Source organism: Camelus bactrianus, chromosome X, assembly GCF_048773025.1.
Source record: "Camelus bactrianus isolate YW-2024 breed Bactrian camel chromosome X, ASM4877302v1, whole genome shotgun sequence".
NCBI classification, from domain to species: domain Eukaryota; kingdom Metazoa; phylum Chordata; class Mammalia; order Artiodactyla; family Camelidae; genus Camelus; species Camelus bactrianus.
This window is the reverse complement of record NC_133575.1, coordinates 62,409,738-62,432,441: the sequence shown is the minus strand read 5'-3', so window position 1 is coordinate 62,432,441 and position 22,704 is coordinate 62,409,738. Positions and strand designations below refer to the sequence as shown.

The 22,704-nt window shown below is 33.7% G+C and overlaps 1 protein-coding gene across 9 annotated transcripts in view; it reads left to right on the top strand.

Annotated features, from left to right (window-relative positions):
• ATRX (ATRX chromatin remodeler) overlaps positions 1–22,704 on the top strand; it is a 228,239-nt gene that overhangs the window by 52,434 nt on the left and 153,101 nt on the right. For 6 of the 9 annotated variants that reach the window (XM_045513401.2, XM_045513403.2, XM_010950598.3 and 3 more), the window contains 4 exons: positions 16,515–16,570; positions 17,466–17,518; positions 18,369–18,493; positions 21,503–21,616. In XM_045513401.2, coding sequence (XP_045369357.1) covers positions 16,515–16,570; positions 17,466–17,518; positions 18,369–18,493; positions 21,503–21,616 — 348 coding nt within the window. The remainder of the gene's footprint in view (positions 1–16,514; positions 16,571–17,465; positions 17,519–18,368; positions 18,494–21,502; positions 21,617–22,704) is intronic. The other 3 variants (XM_045513405.2, XM_010950601.3, XM_045513404.2) reach the window with 1 other exon arrangement.

The window sequence follows — 22,704 nt, the reverse complement described above, 5'->3', positions numbered from 1 at the left end:
TAGAACTCTGTTCAGTGAAAACATCTTTCTAACATGAAAATTGAATAAATACAAAAAGTGAAAACTTGATTTCAGCAGACCTACACTAGAGGAAATACTAAAGAGTTTTCTTGAATCAGAAGGAAAATAACTTGAAATGTGACACCAAAATACAGAAAGTTATGAATAGCAATGGGAAGGGTAAATACATGGGTAAAACGAAATATGTACTTTAATCTACAATTTCTATTCTTAATTCATAAATTTCCCAACAGTGTGTTCATAGGTAAGTTTTTTTCTGCTGAAATCCAGGATCCAGTTGATGATTACATGTTGCATATAGTTACCTGGCCTTTAGTCTTTCCAAGTCTGCAATAATTTCTCTGTCTGCTGGAACCATGGTATTTTTCAAATGCACAAATCTGTTTATTACTTAGATGATTGTCCCTCAATGTGGATTTGCCTTACTATAATTAGATTGAGGTTTCTTTAAATTTTTGGCAGGATTACCACATAAGTGATGTTATGTTCTTGTCTGTATATTATATCACAAGGCACAGAGTATAGTTTTTCCTTTATTGGTGATGTTAACTCAGGTTATTTGGTATGGTTATTTTGCTACATTAATTCACTATAAAGTTATATGATTTATTTCTTTGTAAATGGTAAGCAATTTGATGATTACTTTGAAACTACTGAGATATTTTTTCATCATTATCCATTATTTTTTCTTATTTTATCCTTACTTTCTGCCCTCACAAGATGTTCATTGTTTACTTTGCAGTGTCTCTTCCCCAGCCCTGGAATCAGTTACTTCTCCAAGGAGTTCTGCTTCATTTTATGAGATATAGTATTTAGAAAGCAGTATCTAGGTGTATGGTGTGCTCGTTGCCACCAGGATGTCTTTGCTTCCAGGCCCTCTTATAGAGAAAGCCAATGTATGTGTTATATTTTCATGAGTTGATATTGATACTTTTAATTGTATGTTGGACAACAGGTGTCATTTTAGTCATCCTCTTTTCATATTTTAACTTCTTACTGCAACAGAAAGAAATTTGGTTCCCCTTATCCTTAGTTTATGTACTCAGTTGCTCAGTCATCATTATACCCATATACTTTCAAATTTGGAAACAAACCATCACAATAAAGAAACCTAACTAGTGTCAGGTATTCATTTAAAATTTCTTTTTTCTTTAGAATGAAGTTATATTGTCACAGTTCTGTGTTTGGTATTTAGTTGAGGAGTTCTGCTTCTGGTGGTAATGGCAGAGTAGCTCTATTTGGATAAACAGATAGCTCCCACAGATTCCAGTTATAACCTCTGGCCAAAATGCTAAAAACAATGATGTGGAAGGACTGAACAGTGACAAAAAGCAGACACAAACTGGAGGAGAGTCAACGGATGGAAGAAGGAAGTATTAATGGCTGAATTCCCAATTGTTAAGCCTTTTGTCCTTAAGAATATACCAGTTAGCTCCAGCAGTGGTGTTTAAAACTTGTATACCAGTCTCATTAGGGCCGTGCTGTGGAAGCCTGCAACCCCATTGCTTCTGATAGCCTCCTTGTGACTAAGATTGAACCAACATAAAACTCAGCATTTTGTTCAAGATGGCGGCATAGGAAGATCCTGAACTCACCTACTTTCACAGACACACTGGGTCTACAGCTGCATGAAGAGCAATTCCTCCTGCAGAAGAACTGAGGACTGATTAAACAGCCTCTGCACAACAAACGATACAATGACCACATAGAGATTGGTGGGAGAGACAGAGACACATTATCAGTGGGAACCCTACTTAATTCATTGTACTGTAGTGGGGAAGGATATAACTGAGGGGCCTGTGTGCAGGCCCTGGGGCACAGAGAAAAAACAGTCGTAAAGGGGACCTGGACTATACATGAGTGAAATCCATTTACTAACCCTAGAATGTCTGCTAAATGGTTGGGGGTGTGCTGAAACTTTCTCCAGCATTGAAGGTGCTAGTGCACCACTTTTTGTGTTCCCCCCTTCACCTTGATAGCATGAGTGGGAACAGGTGCCGTAGCTGGCCTGCCAAGGCTACCCCAGCATGGCCCTGGCCAACATAAGCTATAGCCATTCTTGCTGAGGCAGCCTGAATGTGGATTGCCTCAGGACCCCTCTGGTTCATGACTGGCCAGGCTTGGCCTGTCAAAGTTGCCTGGTACTTGCAGACTACACAGGGCATGCTCCTGCCCAAGCCTATGCCTTCAAGACTGGGAAAAGTACCTATTTTACCTGATATATAGAAACAGACACAAAGTCAAACAAATTAGGGACAGAGAAATATGTTCCAAAAGAAAGAATAAGATGAAAATGCAGGCAAAAACCTTAATGAAATGGAGATATGTAATTTGCTTGGTTAAAGATTCAAAGAAATGGTCATTAAAGATGAATCCTAAACTAGGGAGAAGAATGGAGGAACACAGTGAGAACGTCAAAGAATTAGAAAATATAATAAAGGACCAGTCAGAGCTGAGGAACACAAAAGCTGAAATGAAAAATAACACTAAAGGAAATTGACAGCAGATTGGATGATACAGTAGAACACATCAGCAATCTGGAAGATGAAATAGTGGAAATCAACCAGTCAGGAAAGGAAAAAAAATTTTTTTAAATGAGGAGAGTTTAGGGGATCTTTGGGGCAACTTTAGGAGTAAGGATCTCAGATGGAGAAGAGAAAGGAACAGAAAACTTACTTGGAGAAATGATGGCTTACAACTTTCCTAATCTGAGAAAGGAAACAGGCATCCACTGATGGGACACACAGAGAGTCCCAAACAAGATGATCCCAAACAGAGCCACACCAAATCATATAATTAAAATGGCAAAAGATAAAGACAGAATTTTAAGGGCAGTAAGAAAGAGATAAAGCAACTAATCATACAGAAGGAAAACACCACTGGATTATTAGCTGATTTTTCAGCAGAAACTGCAGGCCAGAAGAGGGTGGCATGACATATTTAAAGTACTGAAAGGATAAAACTTATGACCAAGAATACTCTGCCTGGCAAGGTTATCACTCAGAATTGAAGGAGAGATGAAGAGTTTCCCAGACAAGCAGAACCTAAAGGAGTTGGGCACCACTAAATTAGCCTTATAAGAAATGTTAAAGCATCTTCTTAAGGTGGGAAAGAAAATGCAATAGCTTGAATAAGAAAATGTTTGAAAGAAAGAAATCTTACTGGTAAAGGTTAAATACATAGCAAAGGCAGTGGATCAGCCACTTGTACAGCTAGTAGGAAGGTTATAAGACAAAAGTAATAAAATCAACTAACTACAATGTAAAGAGATGCACAAAGTTTAAAATGTAAAATACGGTGCCAGAAACATAAAACATTGGGAGGGGTAATAAAAATGTAGTATTTTTATACTGTATATTTTTGAATTTCAGCAACTGTCAGCTGTGTGTGTGTGTAAAAATATAATTATTTATCAACTTGATGGTAACTGCAAATCCAAAACTTACAGTAGATACACAGAGATAAAGAGAAAGGAACTCAAACATAATACTGAAGAAAATCATCAAACTAAAAGGTGAGACCAAGAGAAGAAGAAAAGAACAAAGAAGAACTACAAAAGCAAGCAGAAAATAATGAACAAACTGGCAATAAGTACATAACTGTCAATAACCACTTTAAATGTAAACTTGACTAAATGCTCCAATCAAAAGACACAGATGACTGAGTGGATAAAAAAACAAGACCCATTTGTATGCTGTCTACAAGAAACTCACTTCAGATCTGAAGACAAACAGACTGAAACTGAAGGGATGAAAAAAGATATTCCATGCAAACGGAAATGAGAAGAAACCTGGGGTAGCAATACTCATATTGGACAAAGTAAACTTTAAAACAAAGTCTATAACAGAAGACAAAGAAGGATGTTACTTAATGGACTCAGTAAAGGGAGAAATTGATAGCAATACAATGATACTATGGGATTTTAATACACTACTTACATCAATGGATAGTTCATCCAGACAGAAAAATCAATAAAGAAGCATCAGCCTTAAAAACATTAGACTTAATATATGAACTTAATATATACAGATCATTCCATCCCCCAAATGTAGAATACACATTCTTCTCAAGTGCATATGGAACATTCTCTAGGGTGGATCACGTGTTAGGCTACAGAACAAGTGTCAGTAAATTTAAGAGTCTGAAATTATATCAAACATCTCTTCTGACCACAGCGGTATGAAACTAGAAATCAGTTACAAGAAGAAAACTGGAAAAAACCACAAACACATGAATACTAAACAAAATGCTACAAAACCAATGAATCAACGAAGAAATCAAAGAGGAAATTAAAAAATACCTTGAGACACATGAAAATGGAAACACAACTTTCCAGCATCTATGGGATGCACAATATGTAGTTCTAAGAGGGGAGACTGTAGCAATACAGGCCTGCTTCAAGAAACAATAAAAAAATCTCAAATTAAAATACAGCTTTTATACCTAAAGGCACTAGAAAAAGAAGACCAAAACAAGCCCAAACTTAGTAGAAGGAAGGAAATAATAAAAGTCAGACTGGAAATAATGAAATTGATACTTTGTCTTTTCTTCCTCTTCAGAGGGTCTTTTGTAGAGCAAAAGGTTTTAATTTTGAGGAAGTCCAATTTATAGATTTCCTTTTAAGGATTATGCTTTTCTTATACACAAGGAGCTAGAAAAAGAAGAATAAACAAAACTGAAAGTTAGTAGAAGGAAATCAAAGAGCAGAAATAAATGAAAGAGAGACTAAGACAAAAGAAAAGATCAATGGAACTAAGAGCTTTTTTTTTGAAAATATAAATAAAATTGAAAAACCTTTAGTCACACTTAATCATGAAAAAAAAAAAAAAGAGAGGGCCCAGGTAAAGTGAGAAATGAAGGAGGAAAAGTAACAGCTTATACCATATCAGTGTGAGGAATCATAAGACTACTATGCCAACAAATTGGACAACATAGAAGAGATGGATAAATTCCTAGAAACATAAGTCTTCCAAGACTGAATCATGAAGAAATAGAAAATCTGAACAGACTGATTACTAATAAAATTCAGTCATTAATCAAAAACTTCCAACAAACATGAGTTCAAGACCAGATGACTTCATAGGTGAATTCTAACAAACATCTAGAGTTAATACCTATTTTTTCAAACTATTCCAAAAAATTGAAGAGGAAGAAACTCTTCCAAACCCATTCTACAAGGCCAGCATTAATTACTCTGATACCAAAACTAGACAAAGACACTATAAAAAAGAAAATTATAAGTCATTATCTCTGATGAATATGGATATAAAAATATTCCAAAAAAAGTAGCCATCAGAATTCAACAGTACATAAAAGGATCATAACTATGATCAACTGGGATTTATTTCAGGGATGGAAGAATTGCTCATTAACAGCAAATCATTCAACATGATACACCATGTTAACAAAACGAAGAATAAAAATCATATGATCTCAGTAGATGCAGAAGAAGAATTTGACAAAATTCAACATCCATTTATGATAAAAATTCTCAACAAAGGGTATAAAGGGAGAATACCTCATCATAATAAAGATCGTTAGTGATAAATCCACAGCTAACATCATACTCAGTGGTAATAAGCTGAAAGATTTTTCTCTAAGATCAGGAAAAAGGCAAGGATGCCCACTCTTGCCACTTTTATTCAACATACTATTGGAAGTCTTCATTATAGCAGTCAAACAAGAAAAATAGAAAGCATCCAAATTGTAAAGAAGTAAAAGTGTCAATATTTGCAGATAACATGATACTATATATAGAAAACCCTAAAAAAAACCCCCCAAAACCCTAAAGACTCCACCAGAAAATATTAGGATGAAGAGATGAATTCCATAAAGTTGCAAGATAAAAAAAATTAATATACAAAATTGTTGTATTTCTATATACTAATTACAAACTATTAGAAAGAGAAATTAAACAATCTTGTTTACTGTTGTGTCAGAAAAAAAGCCTAGGAATAAATTTAACCAAGAAGATGAAAGACCTGTACTTTGAAAACTTAAGATATTATTTTAAAGAAATAGAGGATTATACAACAAAGGAAAGATATTTGTGTCCATGGATTGGAATAATTAATATTGTTAAAATGTCCATGCTACCCAAAGCAATCTGTAGATTCAATGAAATCCGTGAGATACCCATGGCATTTTTCACAGAACTAGAACAGATAGAATCATAAAATCTGTATGGAACCAGAAAAGACCTTATATAGCCCTATCTTAAGAAAGAACATAAAAGCTTGGTTATCACACACTTCACTGATTTCAATTCATACTATAAAGCTATAGTAGTGAGAACAGTATGGTACTGGCACAAAAACTGACAACATAGATTAATGGAGTAGAATAGACAGCCCAGATATAAACCCACTCTTTTATGGTCAATTAATCTGTGACAAAGGAGACAGAATATATGATGGGGAAGAGACAGCCTCATTAGTAATTGGTGTTGGGAAAGCTGGATAGTTATATGCAAAAGAATGAATCTAGACCATTTCCTCACACCATATACAAAAATACACTCAAAATAGATTAAAACTTAAGTATAGAACATAAGTATAAGACCTAAAACCATAAAATTCCTAGAAGAAAATGTAGGTAGTACTTTTTTTGACATTGGTCAGTATTTTTTTTTTTTCTGACCTTCTCAAGTGAGGGAAACAGAAGCAAAAATAAGCAAATTGGACTGCCTCAAGCTAAAAAGCTTATGTGCAGTGAAGGAAACCATCAACAAAAGGGAAAGACAACCTACTGAGTGGGAGAATATATTTGCAAATGATACATATTTTAATGGGTTAACATCCAAAATATGTAAGGAATACATACATCTTAATAACAAAAAAGCAAACAGTTTGATTAAAAAATGGGTAGAGGACCTAAGGAGACATTCTCCCAAAGAAGACATATAGATGGCCAGCAGGCACATGAAAAACTGCCCACCATCACTAATCATCAGGGAAATGCAAATTAAAACCATAATGAGATATTACTTCACACATGTCAGAATAGCTATTGTCAAAAAGACCACAAACATCTGATGTTGGTGATGTGGAAAAAAGGCTACTGTCTTGCACTGTTGGTAGGAATGTAAGCTGGTGCTCCTACTATGGAAAACAATGTGGCGGTTCCTCAAAGCATTAAACGTAGAAATACCATAGGATTCATCGATTTCATGTCTGGCTGTTTATCTGAAGAAAATGAAAACACTAATTTGAGAAACTGTTTTGCACTCCAGTGTCCATCACAGTATTATTTACCATAGTGAAGGTATGGAAGCAACCTAAGTGTTCAGTGAAAGATAAATGGTAAAGAAGTTTGTGGGGAGTGTGTGTGTCTGTAGTCTGTATACACACACATACTATCTATCTATCTATCTATCTATCTACACACACACACACACACACACACACACACACACACACACCATAGAATATTATGCAGCCATAAAAAGAATTAGATATTGCCATTTCCCACAATGGATGGATCTAGAGGGTATTATGCTAAGTGAAATAAATCAACAGAGAAAGATAAATACTGTATGATTTTACTTATATGTAGAATCCAAAAAAACAAAAGAAATGAACAAACAAAATAAAAGAGAAACAGCATCATAGATACAGAGAACAAACTGGAGATTTCCAGAGGTGAGAGTGTTGAGGGAATGGGTGAAATAGGGGGAGGGGATTGAGAGGCACAAACTTTCAGTATTAAGAAGAGATTAAGTCATGTGGATGTGATGTATAGCATGGGGAATATAGTCAGTAATATTGTAATAACTTTGGTAACAGTTGATAACTATACTTGTAGTGGTGGTCATTTTGTAACATAAAAATATCAGATCACTATGTTATGCACCTAAAACTAATATAATACTGTAAGTTAATTATGTTTCATTTAAAAGAGTTGGATACAAACCTGCATTCTTACTTGATGAGGTATAGAGGAATTTAGAGAGACCACAGCAGGTTTAGTAAAATGTTGAGGGGAGATCCTATCTAGAAGAGATCTACAGTTTGGGAGCTCTAGAACCTGCAAAAACTCTTAACCATATATGGTTGAATCACAAGTGCAGCCCAGATCCTAGGCAGCCCAGTTAGGGCTAAAAGAACAGAACAAAGCTTCTGCTTCCACTACAGGGCATACATTTTGGGTTTTGATTTCAGCTAAGTTAACTATTAACTATCTAATATTAACAAAAGTATCAACTCTTGAGAGGAAGATAGTGGCATGCAGTTGTTTTTCACTGTATGTTTAAAAGTACTCAGTATCCAGTCTGAAATACTGGATAGATATAAAAAGAAGAAACTGTGGCCTATGCTCAAAAGGAAAGACTGTCAATAGAGACCAAACCACGTATGTTTCAAATGTTGAAATTAGCAGACAAGACTATTAAAGCAGCTATTACAACTATGCTTTAGTATAAAAAAGCAGATCCATTTTTGATGAATTGACAGGTGGGAGATCTCAGTATAGACATAGAAAATATAAAAAGAACCAATTTGAAATTCTAGAACTGAAAAATAAAATTTCTGAATAGCAAATCATTATATTTAACAGATTAGAGATAACAGTAGTAGTGTCAGTGAATTTGATGATGGTATAATAGAAATTATCCAATCTTAGAATAGAAAACATTAAAAAATAAAAAGTGTACAGAACACTTGCTCTTCAAATCCTTTCTCCAATAAAACTGTATAGTTGTCGACCAGATATATGCCAGGAATAGGAATGTATAACCAAATGTTGATGGAAACTCTCAGTTGGCCTCGTATTTTGTAGTTATCCATGTACTAAGTTTGCACATATTTTGTTACATTTTCACCTAAGTACTTCATTTTGGGGGGCGCTATTTTAAATTCTCTTTTTTTTTTTTTTAACTTCAAATTCCAATTGTTCATTGCAGGTATATAGGAATCCAGTTGTTTATATTGACCTTGTATCCTGTGAACTACATCTAGGTAGCTTCTTTTTCATCTTTTAGATTTCTTGGGACTTTCTACTTAATCTTGTCAGCAGATAGGGTCAGTTTTACTTCTTTCTTTCCCTCTGTGTGCTTTTTAATTCCTTTTCTTGCCTCATTACGCTGGGTAGGACTTAATGTATTTTTTATTATTTTGAAGAAGATCATGATAGCAGACACCTCTTGGTGTTTCTGATATTAGTGGGAAAGCATTCACTCTTTCACCATTAAGTATGATGGTATCTATATAAGGTTTTTTGTAAATGTTCTTTATCAAATTGAGGAAGTTCCCCTCTATCCCTAGTTTTTTTTTAAAGTTATATTTTTATTGAGATAGTTGTAGATTCACATGAAATTGTAATACTAATATAGAACTCTTATATACTTTGCTCAGTTTCACATGATAGCAACATTTTACATTTTATAGAGGTATAATGTATCATTATAATCAGGTTATTGATCTCTACCAATCTGATTGAGATTTTCTTAGTTTTATTTGTACTTTTGTGTTTTTGTTAAGTTCTGTACAGTTTTATTACCTGAGTTGATTCATATATTCATTACTCCAGTTGAGATACAGATTCCTCATCTTGTGCTTTTTATAATCAAACTCAGCTCCCTACTCCTACTCCTACCTGTGCCTAACACCTGGAAATCACTAATCTGTCCTCCATTTCTAAAATTTTGTCATTTTAAACATGTTCTATAAATGGAATCACATAGTACATAACCTTTTGGTATTATTTTTTTCATTTAGCACAATTCCCTCGAGATTCATCCAAGTTGTTGCATGTGTCAATAGTTATTTTCTTTATATTGCAACGTAGTGTTCTATGTGAATGTACCACAGCTTGTAACCATTTACCTGCTAAAGGATATCTGATCATCCCAGATTTGGGCTATTACAGATAGAGCTGCTGGGGGTTTTGATGGGGGTTGCATTCGATCTGTGGATTGCTTTGGGTAATGTGGTCATTTTGATAGTGTTGATTCTTCCAGTCCAAGAGCGCAAGAAGTCTTTCCATTTCTTTGTGTCATTTCGGTTTTCAGAGGATAGGTAACCTCCTTGATTAAGTTTATTTCTAAGTATTTTGTTGTTTTTGATGTAATGGAAATGTCTCTGCCAGTTACAAATTTCTGGTTTTTGAAGTGGAAAAAAAGTGAATGAAGGGCTGCAAATGGCAAAATATCCATCTTTGTTATGGGTGAGGTGTATTCCATTACATATATGTGTGTGTGTGTGTGTGTGTATATATACACACACACTGCATCTTCATTTTCATTTCAACTATTGATGTGCACTTAGGATGCTTCCATATCTTGGAAGTTACAAATAATGTTGCTGGTAATAGCAGGATGTATGTATCTTATTGAATTAATCCTTATTTTGTGGTTGGCTTTGATATTCCTTCAATAACTATATAAGTTTAAAAAGCTAAAACTCTAAACATTCTTAGAAACAATGAACAGTACATATATGTAAATTAAAAAATATATGTGCAGTAAAAAAAATGATCTATCAAGCCATGAAAGACATGCAAGAAACTTAAAAGGCATATTACTAAATGAAAGAAGCCAGTCTGAAAGGCTGCAAAATGTATGATTCCAACCAAATGACATTCTGGAAAAGGCAAAGCTACAGAAACAATAAAAAGATTGTGGTTTCCAGGGGTTTGGGAAGAGGGAGGGAGGGAGGAATGAATAAATGGAGCACAAGGGATTTTTAGGGCAATGAAATTACTCTGTATGATACTGTAGTGGTGGCTACATGTCATTATGCATTTGTCAAAACCCATAGAATGTACAACATCAAGAGTGAACCCTAATGTAAACTATGGACTTTGGTCGATGATAATGTGTCCATGTTGGTTCATCGATTGTACCAAATATGCCACACTGATGAGGGATGTTGAGGGGAGGGGAGTATATGTGGGTGGGGAGGGCTATATGCGAACTCTCTATATTTTCTGTTCAATTCTGTTGTGAACCTGAAACTGCTCTAAAAGAATAAAGTCTATTAAAAAAAAAAAAACGGCATGTGGCTCCTCACATACCTGCATTACAACCCAGATGCATCAGCCAGCGTGCTGCTGCAGGTGTAGACTCTAACTACTTCAGGGCAGCCTAATGGACGAGCTTTTATTCTACGCTTTCTACTCTTTGGGTGTTAAAATGTCTTTTCTCCTGGGAAATAAGAGTGATGAGCGTATCCATAAATAAACAACAGAGAGTTGTTTGATTTAAAAAAAAAACAGATAAAGCTGCTGGTAAACATTCGTGTACAGGTTTTCATGTCAACATAAGTTTTCATTTCTCTGGTATATATATGCCCAGGAATTCAGTTGGTGGGGTGTATGATGGTTGCATATTTATTTTTATTTTTTAAGACGCTCCTAAACTGTTTTCCAGAGTGGCCATACCATTTTATATTCTCACAGCAATGTAAGAATGATCCATTCCTCTACATCCTTTCCAGCATTTGGTTTTACCACTGTTAAAAAAAAAATAGACTTTCTGATACTTCGTGATATTACAGTGTGATTTTAATTTGCATTTCCCTAAGGACCAATAAACTTTTAACACCATTGTTGAGATATAATTTACATAGCTTACAATTCACCAAAGCGTACAATTTAGTAGTCTTTAGTATGTTCACAGATACATGCATCCATCTCCACAGTAAATTCTATAACGTTGTTATCACCTGAAAAAGAAGCCCTGTACCCTTAGGTATCGCCTCCTATCCCCAGCCTTAACTAACCACCAACCTACTTTCCTGTCTTCATAGATTTCGCTATTTCAGACCTTCTTACGATTGACATTGTATAGCACATGGTCCTTTGTGATTGGCTTTTTTCACTTAGCATAATGTGTTCAAGATTTATTTATGTTTTAGTGTCTATTAGTACTTCATTTCTTTTTATGGCCAAATAACATTTTTTATATGGATATACCACATTTGTTTGATTTGTTGATAGACAGTAACAGCTTGTTTCTACCTTTTGGCTATTATGAATAATGCTACTATAAACATTTGTGAACAGGTTTGTGTGTGGCCGTATATTTTAACTTCTCTTGGTTATATGCCTAGGAGTGGAATTGCTGAGTTATATGGTAACTGTTAAATCCTTTGAGGAAATATCAAACTGTTTCCCACAGTGGCTGCACCACTGTGCATTCCCACCAACATGTATACGGATTCAGATTTCTCTGCGTTCATGCCAACAATCGTTATTATCTGACTTTTTAATTTTAGCCAACCCAGTACATGTGAAGTGTGTCTTACTATATTTGGCTATTGATATTGAGCATCTCTTTATGTGCTTATTGGTAATTTGTATATATTCCTTGGAGAACTATCTATTTAGATCCTTTGCACATTTTTAATTAGGTGTTTATCTTTTGTTGTTGATGTATAAGAATTCTTTATATATCCTAGACTTTATTATGATAAAATATGCATGGTATCACATTTACCATTTAACCAATTTTAAGTATACTGTTCTGTGACATTAAGTACATTCACATTGTTGTGTAACCATCACCACCATCTCCAGAAATTCTCCGTCTTCTCCAACTGAAACTCTGTACCGACTAAAATCACTAACTTCCCAGTCCTCTTTACCTTCAGTCCCTGGCAACTGCTGTTCTACATTCTGTCTCTATGTATATGAGTACTGTAGGAACCTCATATAGTGGGATCATACAATATTTGGTTTTTTCTGTCTGGCTTATTTAACTTAGCATAATGCCTTCAAGGTTAATCAGTGTTGTAGCATGTATCAAAATTTTCTTCCCTTTTAAGGCTGAATAGCATTCCATTGTGTGTGTGTGTGTGTGTGTGTGTGTGTGTTTAGTTTTATCATTCATCCGTCAGTGGGCATTTGGGCATTTGGGTTAGATACACGATTTGCAAATATTTTCCACCATTCTGTTGGTTTTCTTTAATTTTCTTAATTGTGTTTTTTGAAGCACATTTTTAATTTTGGTAAAGTCTAGTGTATCTAATTTTGCTTTTGTTGCTCATTCTGTTCTTATCATGCCTAAAAATCTATTACTAGATCCAGGGTCATGAAGATTTACCCCAATATTTTCTTCTAAGAATCTTATAGTTTTGATGCATTTGGAGTTAATTTTTATATGTGGTTGTAAGGCTGATCCTCAACTTCATTTGTTGCATGTGGATACACAGTTGTGCCAGCACCATTTGTTGAAAAGACTATTCTCTCCCTGTTGGACGGTCTTGGCATTCTTGTTGAAAAATCAGTCGACCATATATATATAGGTTTATTTCTGGACTTTCAGGTTTTTTTTTTTTTATAATATTATGTCTTTTTTTAAGGAGGGATACTTAGATTTATTTATTTTTTTGATGGAGATACTGAGGATTGAACCCAGGACCTTGTACATGCTGAGCAGGTGCTCTACCACTGAGCTATACCCTCCTCTTGGACTTTTAGTTCTTTTCCATTGATTCTTAAGTCTATCCTTTTGCCAGTACTATACTGTACTGATTATATTTGTTTAAAAAGTTTTAAAATCATGAAGCGTAAGTCTTCCTGTTGTGTTTTTCCTTTTGAAGATTATTTTGTCTACTCTGGGTCCATTTTCATTCTACATGAATTTTAGAATGAGCTTGTCAGTTTCTACAAAGAAGTCAAGTGGGATTCTGACACGGATTGCCTTTTTTAAACTGTAGATCAGTTTGGGGAGTATTACCATTTTAATGTTGTCTTCCATTTTATGAACATGCAGTGTTTTACCATTGATTTAAATCTTTAATTTCTTGCAATAATATTTTGTAGTTTTCAGAGTATAAGTTTTGTTAAGTTTATTCCTAAGCGTTTTATTCTTTTTGATTCTATTGTAAATGGAATGTTTTCTTAATTTTATTTTCAGATTTTTCTTTGCAAGTATATAGAAATACAATTGATTTTTGTATATTATTCTTTTTAAAAAAATTTTTTTGGGGAGGTAATGAGTTTGTTTATTATTATATATTTTTTAATAGAGGTAGTGGGGATCGAACCCAGGACCTATGCATGCTAAGCATGCACTCTAACTGAGCTATACCCTTCCCACCCTTGTATATTATTCTTATATTCTTCAACCTTTCTGAACTCATTTATTAGTTCTAATATTTTTTAGTGGATTCCTTGGGATTTTCTACATATAAGATAATGTTATCTTCAAAGATAGATAGTTTTATTTCTTCCTTTTCGGTCTTGATGCCTTTTATTTCTATTTTCTCGCTCTGGCTAAAATCCCCGTTACAGTGTTGAAGGAAAGTGCTAAGAGCAGATTTCCTTGTCTTGTTCTAATCTTAGAGGGAAAGCATTAATTTTTTTTCTTACCATTAAGTATGATGTTACCTGTGGGTATTCTGTAGATAGTTGAGGAAGTTTTTAGAATTTTTAAAAATAAATTTTAATTTTTAGAGCAGTTTTATATTCACAGAAAAATTGAGTGGAAAGTACAGAAATTTCTGATGCATCTGTCTCTACACATGTACAGCCTCCCCCACTGTCAACATCCCTCACCACAGTTGCACATTTGTTACAATTGATGAACCTATTGTGATAAGTCAGTATCATCCAAAATCCATAGTTTGCATTAGATTTCACTACTGTAAAATTAATTTTATTATACATTCTAGGGATTTTGACAAGTGTATAATGACATCTATCATAATATCATACAGGTTAGTTTCACTGAACTAAAAATCTTCTGTACCATCTATCCACCCTTCCTTTTTCCCCTAACCCCTGGCGACCATTCATATTTTTACTGTCTCCACAGTTTTGTCTTTTCCAGAGTGTCATACACTTGGAATCATACAATATGTAGCCTTTTCAGATTGTCTTCTTTCGCTTAGTAATATGCATTTAAAGTTTCTCCATGTCTTTTCATGGCTTGATAACTTATTTCTTTGCAGAGTGGAATAATATTCCATTGTCTGAATGTACCAGTTATTTTATCCACTCACCGTCTGAAGGACATCTTGGTTACTTCTACATTTTGACAGTTATGGAAAAAGCTACTTATAAAGATGTTTCTATAAATAAAAAGATGTTTATAAGCATCTTTGTGCAGGTTTTTGAATAGACTTAGTTCTCAACTTATTTGGGTAAATATCAAGGAGTGTGACTGCTGGATCATCTGGTAAGAGAATGATTAATTTTCTAAGAAATTGCCAAAAGTGGCTGTATGCTCCACATCCTCAACATCATTTGGTGGTGTCAATGTTCTGCATTTTTTCCATTCTAATAGATGTGTAGTATTGTTTTAATTTCTGATTCCCTATTGACATATGATGTGAAACATCTTTTTATTTGCTCATTTGTCATCTGCACATGTTCTTTGGTAAGATGTTTTCAGATCTTTGCCTATTTTTAATCATGTTGTTTATTTTATTATTGTTGAATTTTAAGAGTTCTTTGTATATTTTAGATAATAGTTCTTTATTAGATACGTCTTTTGCAAATATTTTCTCCCAGTCTGCAGCAGAAAGATGTCTTTTATTGTTTTGAAGTTTTTGCTAGTATTTTATTGAGGGCTTTTACATCAATATTCATAAGTGATACTGGTTTGTAGATTTCTATTTTTGTGGTATCTTTTCTGGTTTCTATCCTACTGGTCTTGTTAAATGAGTTGGGGTGTGTTCCCACCTTTTTAGTAAAATTTTGTGAAGAATTGGTGTTAATTCTTTATTTTCTTTGAATGTTTGGTGCAATTTAGTGGTGAAACCGTTTGGACCTTTACTTTTCTTTGTGGGTAGTTTTTTGATTACTAATTCAGTCTTTTCAGTTATACTTCTATTCACATTGGCTATTCAGGAGTCCGTTTCAGTAGTTTGTGTTTAGGAGTTTTTCCATTTCATTTAGGTTATCTGTTTTTTTGGAATAAGGCAATTGTTCGTGTTATTCCTTTATGATCCTTTTATTTCCTTAAGATAAGTAGTAACATCCCTTCTTTAATTTCTGATTCTAGTTATTTGAGTCTTGTCTCCTTTTTCTCTTGGTTTATCTAGCCTAAGACTTTTTTCAGTTTTCAAAAAAATGATTTTGGTTTTGTTGATTTTTCTCTGTTGTTTTTCTATTCCCTGTTTCATTAATTTCTGCTCTAATATTAATTATTTTCTTCCCTCTGCCTCCTTTAGATTTAGATTGCCATTTTTTTTAGTGTCTTATGGTAAAGGAAAATACAATTTATTAATAGTATGATTTTATTTTTAGTAGAATATGGAGCTTAAATTTTCTTTTAAGAGAAAAACCTTAAAAAAATTACACTAGGAAATGTTATGATACCAAACTGCTTTTTTTTTTTTTATAAATGCTTTTAAGAAGGAGTTAGTGTGTCAAAAGAGAGTAATTCTATTCAGGAAACTCTTCTAGGAATATTTTAATGTAAGTAAAGTATTACCAGTACTGCCACACTTCATAGATTGAAAAATGGGTTCATGGAATTATAGATTTTGGTGCTCTGTTTGATAATGTACCAAAGAGATAAATAATGTTTTTATTTCTTCTCTTTTAAGATAAAATTAGTGGTTCTGGAAATAACTCTGATATGATGGAAAACAGCAAGGAAGAGGTAAGAATAATTTGAAGCATTTAAAAGATACTAACCAACTAGAGTATAGGTCATCGACTGCTTTTATTTAATGGATGCATGTGTTTAAGTTTACTGTTAAACTCAAGTATTATTATGTTACTTCATTTTGGGTAGTTGTCCATTTTTTGATAGTATTCATTGTTTTTGTTGTTATTGTGGTTTGCTTGCTTCAGCAGTATACCTAAAGTCAGACAACGGAAGGCTTGCAAACGGATAGGTATTTGAATGTTATTATATTGCAACAGTGGTGCTCAAGGTGGTTGTTATAGGCATAACTCCATGGTTCTGAGATGTCTTAAAACCAGATAATTCAGAGTCTCTTAAACATTATTATAGGAACCCATCCTGAAGCCCTTCACCTGATACCCCAGCCTAAACTATGGTTTTAGGATTCTTTCCGCCTAGTGTGAAGAACTAAATTCAATAAAATATACTGATTATACTGGCAAAATACTGGTCTATATCTCAAAAGAAATTATAGAAGGTACTCTGTGCTAGATGTTAGGATAGAGAAAATAATACATTTTTAAATCTTTAAAACTTTCTACCTCTCTTGGGATCTGATTACCTCTACACCTTTTTTTTTTTTTTTGTCTTTGTTGACTTAGGCCAAGATCATAATACAGCAGTGTATCACCTCTACACCTCAAAATTTAACAGTAACAATTTTATTAAAAAATTGATCTTAAATCAAGGAAACCTTAAGAGTAAACAAGAATTAGTTTTTGATGCTTCCTTTAGAAAAATATTCTAGGTGTATAAATTATATCTCATTCTGTCACTGTATTAGAGATACTGGTGTAGGGAAATATTTAATTGTAGGGATGTTTCTTTGAGAGTTTTACTCACCTTTCTATTTATTTCTCACATTTAGGGAGCTAGCTCTTCAGAAAAGTCCAAATCATCAGGATCATCACGATCAAAGAGGTTGGTTGATGTTCAAGGGAAAAAGTTTCTTTCTTTTTTTCTAAACTTCAGGTACTCTTGTTCTAAGTAAACTATTTTATACAAACATACATATTAAAAATGGGCTGTATAGTATATTGAATGCTTTTGTATCTATCATTTGAATTCAACAATTACCAATTCATTCTGACTTAATTTTAATTAAAAGTGTCTGGGGATTTATTATATATTAGTGGCACTTGCAATATGTAGGTAATTTCTTTAAAAAAAGGAGAAAAGAGTAAATAAATTGGTAAATGCTTCATTAGGACTATGTTTTTTTTAGGGTTATATGAAATTGTCTAGGATGGGGAGTGGTAGCCATCATAGTTATGAGGAAGTTATAAGATCAGATAGTAGTAAAAATACTTTTCTGTGTTAAATTGCCAAAGTGAATTGTACATAAAGACTGAAACTTCTTCCAAGTATACTGTAACACTAAGTTATTATGCAGATACTGTGGAGTATAGCTTTTATTAGAAGTTTGCAGTTTATTCTATTGGACTTTTGTTTCTATAAACCAGTGGGAATGACTCTTAATAATCACAACTTACTTGTTATTAACTTACTCCCTAAAGTAGTGCTTCTTAAATAGGAGTTCTCTTCACAACCCCTGGTAGCTTTTTCAATGCACGTGACTTGGTCCTACCCCAGACTTACTAAATCATAATATTCAGTTCTACAGTATAGAAGTGTATGCTTCCCTAGGTGATTCTAATATGTATTCCTGGTTAAGAGCAACTGCTCAACCTAAACATGTTATTTATGTTCTTTGGGTGTTTTTCCAACTATCAGAAATGTCCATAATTCTGTGCACTTAATTCTTTCATAGGAAACCTTCAATTGTAACTAAGTATGTAGAATCTGATGATGAAAAACCTTTGGATGAAACTGTAAATGAAGATGCTTCTAATGAAAATTCAGAAAATGATATTACTATGCAAAGCTTGCCAAAAGGTAAAGTGTATTAATTTTTCATAAGAAGTTATGGTTGAAATGTATTTTTAAATGCCATTATTAAATTGGAACTTGATTACCGTTAGTTGTGTGTAAAAAACCAAACTTGGCATTTTAATAGTGATGGTCTGGAAATGTATTAGGTAATGATAGTGTGTGTTACTGAGGTTAAAAATTTAGAATATTCAGTCAGATTTGAAAATGAAAAACCTTATTTTCTCTTTCAAATGGGTTTTAGAAATGGGATTTTATTTCCAAATTAAACTTGAATGTGGAAATTGGTTTAAAAGTTTAGTATATTAAGTTTTGGTTCAATAAATTTTAATGTGCTTATTTTATTGAAAATCAATGTCTGAAAACTTAAAAAAAAAACCAAACCTTTATTCTAGTTTAGTCTTACTGCATTCTTAAATTCCCTAAGACTCAAAGCTGAAGTTAAACTATTGAAGAGAGATTTAGGTATATTTCTAGTAATTATGTTTTTAAAAGTGCCTTGTCACATTCCTCTCAACTGTTGTTCTAACCTTAAAATCTCATTGACCAAATTGGGGCCAGATGGAAGGAGGGAGGGAGAAGCCAAATGAAAATCTCAAACTTTTCATAGCCCAAGTCTGAGAGCAGTGTGATTACATGATGAGAGAATGACAAGGGTCTTGGTAATTTCTAGGTTTTTCAGAATCAAAGTTTAGATTTCTTTTCTTTACTGAATAATATGTCTAAGGCTCTTAGCAGTTTTTTCAAGTTTATTCTTACAGATCACTTACAGAAGTGTTTTACTACTTTGTTCTCTGTCTATACTTACGTTTATGTCTATACTTACGTTTTGATTATGGAAGTTTAAAAAATGATGGATAGAAGATACTGCTTGACTAGGACAAATTAGAAATTATAATAGATGAGAAATGAAATGAGGAAAAGAAATGAATGAGACAACGAAGAAAAATAAAAGGAAAATTGATAGGCCTACCATTTACTTGGCTTTGAAAATCATTGATGATATGTATTGGCTTTGGTGCCCTGGGGCAGAAACAACTAACATGGGAATTTGAGTTGAGTCCCGTGGGCAATGATTCACCTTGGAGTGTTACATTCTCAGTGGTTGTCACTGGGAATCCTTAATGATGGCCACTGGGTAAGCTAAGAATTAAGAATTTAAATGTTTCTTTTAATGATACCGTGGAGGAAAGTTAGCATGGGATGTTACTAACCTGAACTAAAGGTAATTCTCTCCTACCAAACCAAAAGTAAATCTGTTTCATAAGAGTAAATTTGGTTGATTATAATTATTGTTACAATACTATATTGAGTATGTATAGGTACCAGACTCTTAAAAAATTAACTCATTTAATCCTCAAAACAATGCTGTAAGGTAGTTATTGTTTCTACTTGTAGAGATGAAGGAACAAATTCAGAGCTCAAGGAACTTTTTCAGCTTTAAATTGAGAAGCTAAGATTTGAACCCAGGTCTGCCTGAATCCAAAGCTAGTGAGTGCTCTTTCCACTCTGCTGCTTTGCTTCCATTTAGAGAAGAATCTTCAGAAATAAATCTATTTTTTTTTGTTAATTATAAATCTTTAGCTTTTTTCAAATGCCAGGGCTTCTCTGAGAGTATACATGTGAAATGGTTGTTGTGAATAAAGATTTTTTTGTGTGTGTGTAGATTATTTAACTTTACCAGTTTGTAAAAACTCAGTCCTCTGTGCCCTGTCCACCCGCCCCCCCCCCTTTTCAGAGACTCAGAAATTCATTTAACTAGATGCTGTATCTTGCTGAAACCTACTTGCTGAATAACATAGACCCATGTTTCAGGGAGACAGCTCCTGACAACTACTAGATTTTACAGTCAGCCCTACATATCCGTGGGTTCCACATTCACAGATTCAACCAACTGCAGATCAGAAATATTCAGGGGAAAAAAATTCTGGAAAGTTCATTAAAGTAAAACTTGAGTTATTTGCCGGCAACTGTATTTACATAGTGTTTACATTGTATTAGGTATTATAAGTAATCTAGAGATGATTTAAAGTATACAGGAGAATAGAGGTAGGTTATATGCAAATACCATGCCATTTAATATAAGGGACTTGAGTATCCACGGATTTTGGTATCCAAGGGGGTCCTGGAACCAATCCCCCACAGATACCAAGGGATGACTGTTAATTGTTGCCAATAATGCTCAATTACTAAGCCCTGCAATGTGGGTAAATGGACCCTTTTTGCTATGCCCCTGCTTTATTTGCTCTTGAGAGATTAAAATGAAAACTTAAATTAGCAGTCTGTCTCTTCAGTTCACATATTTTATAGGTCAGAAAGTACATTCTTTCTAAAAGATTCCCATGGAGACCAACAGTTGATCTCATTCTGCAATTTATTGTTAAGAGCATTTGAGCTTAAGTATCTTTAAACAGTATTCTGTTTAAAACTCTTTTAAGGACTTTGCATAGTACTGAAACTTTGACATACTAGTAGGGAAATGCTGCAGAATAGGTATAGCAGTAATAGCAGAATTAACTTCTCACATTGCCCTCCATTATCCTCTTCCAAAACAATATAAAACAACCCTTAAAAATCTTTTTCTGCATTTATGATTTGACTAATGAGAAGAATAGGATGTCTTTTTAAAGTTTTCTCTTCTGATCCTTTTATTTTATAAACTATGGAATTTAGCATGGATGTTCATATTCAAAACAACTTTTGTGATAGGCACTATAAAAATTCAGAACTGGGCTGAGGCTTTCTACTTTATTCACATATTTTTGTTATAATCAGTTCAGAATCCTGCCCCCCTATTTTTATGAACTATATTCCAACAAGTAATCTGATTGTTGACACCTGGCCCTTTTACTATTTCCCTGTTTTATTTATTCTTGAGAGGTCCTTATACAAGTATTGAAAGCTTGAAAGAAACAAAACTATGTACCAGCAATGTTGGCTTTATCTGAACTGAAGTCTTGTACTTCACTTGCACATTTAATATGTGTAATGGTTTTTTAAATGAAATCATTCTAGGTACAGTGATTGTACAGCCAGAGCCAGTGCTGAATGAAGACAAAGATGATTTTAAAGGGCCTGAATTTAGAAGCAGAAGTAAAATGAAAACTGAAAATCTCAAAAAACGCGGAGGTAAATACAAGTGAAAATGAAAACATGAGTTTAAATTGCTGTTTATGACCATATTGGAAAATCTGATGTGCTTACTAAAAATACCTCCACTTTTCTGCCCATTGTTTATTAAAAGCACTACTTAAAAATAACTTCTGTTTCTCTCTGAGCTCTGAAGCAGAAAAGGTTAAACACCATTTGTCGAAACACCTTTGCCTTCAGTGGCTATTAAGTTATCTCAAGAAGCTTAGTAGTTCCTTCTTGCACACGTTAGTTCTGTAATGCTTATATGCCAGAATACCATGTGTTCCTACTCACCCCGAAAGAATTTTAGATTTGGACAACATCTTGCCTGTGGCCTTCACGATCTCTTGACTCCACTCACAACAATTTAGAATTTCTGGGAATGATGTCACAACTGTGCCCCAGTTTGTTCTTATGTGTGTTAAAGTCAGAGATCTATTGATCTAAGGATAGCAAAGTAGAGATGGGTATAAAGAAGGGAACTAGAGCTGGTAACCTTCTCTCCATCGTCTGGGCTGCCTCTCCTTTTGTCTGTCTACCCTCACTTATACACACCATACTGGCTAATCATCTGTAGAAAGTTAGCATGAGGAGGATTCATTTAGAAATTTATGCCAATGAAGTATGTGTCCCACTTATTTGTGTGTGATTTTAAAATAGTGCCTATATGTATTTTTGGGGCAGATTAACAGAGCCAGAATCCATGACTATAAAAGGAATGAATCTCTAAAAGATAGACTGTGACACTGAATTTCTAAATAGAAGTATAATGGAAGCGTATCTGTTTAATATTTATCATGTTAATTTTGAAATTATAGCATAGTTCTATCAGTGAAATTTTGTGTAGATTTTAATTTCAGTGCTATATGATATCTTGATGGTACTAGTAAAATATATTTGTATTCATTATATAGATACACACACATATATGAATATATGTATATATATCAGTTTTCAGATTCAATAATTCATTAGGTTGTTGGAGAAAAATCAAGGAACTATTGTTTAGCCTTTTGTCCACAAGGGGGTGTTCTACCCTTTTCAAGCATTAGGAAGATTTATTGAGAATCAAATTTATGGTAGGG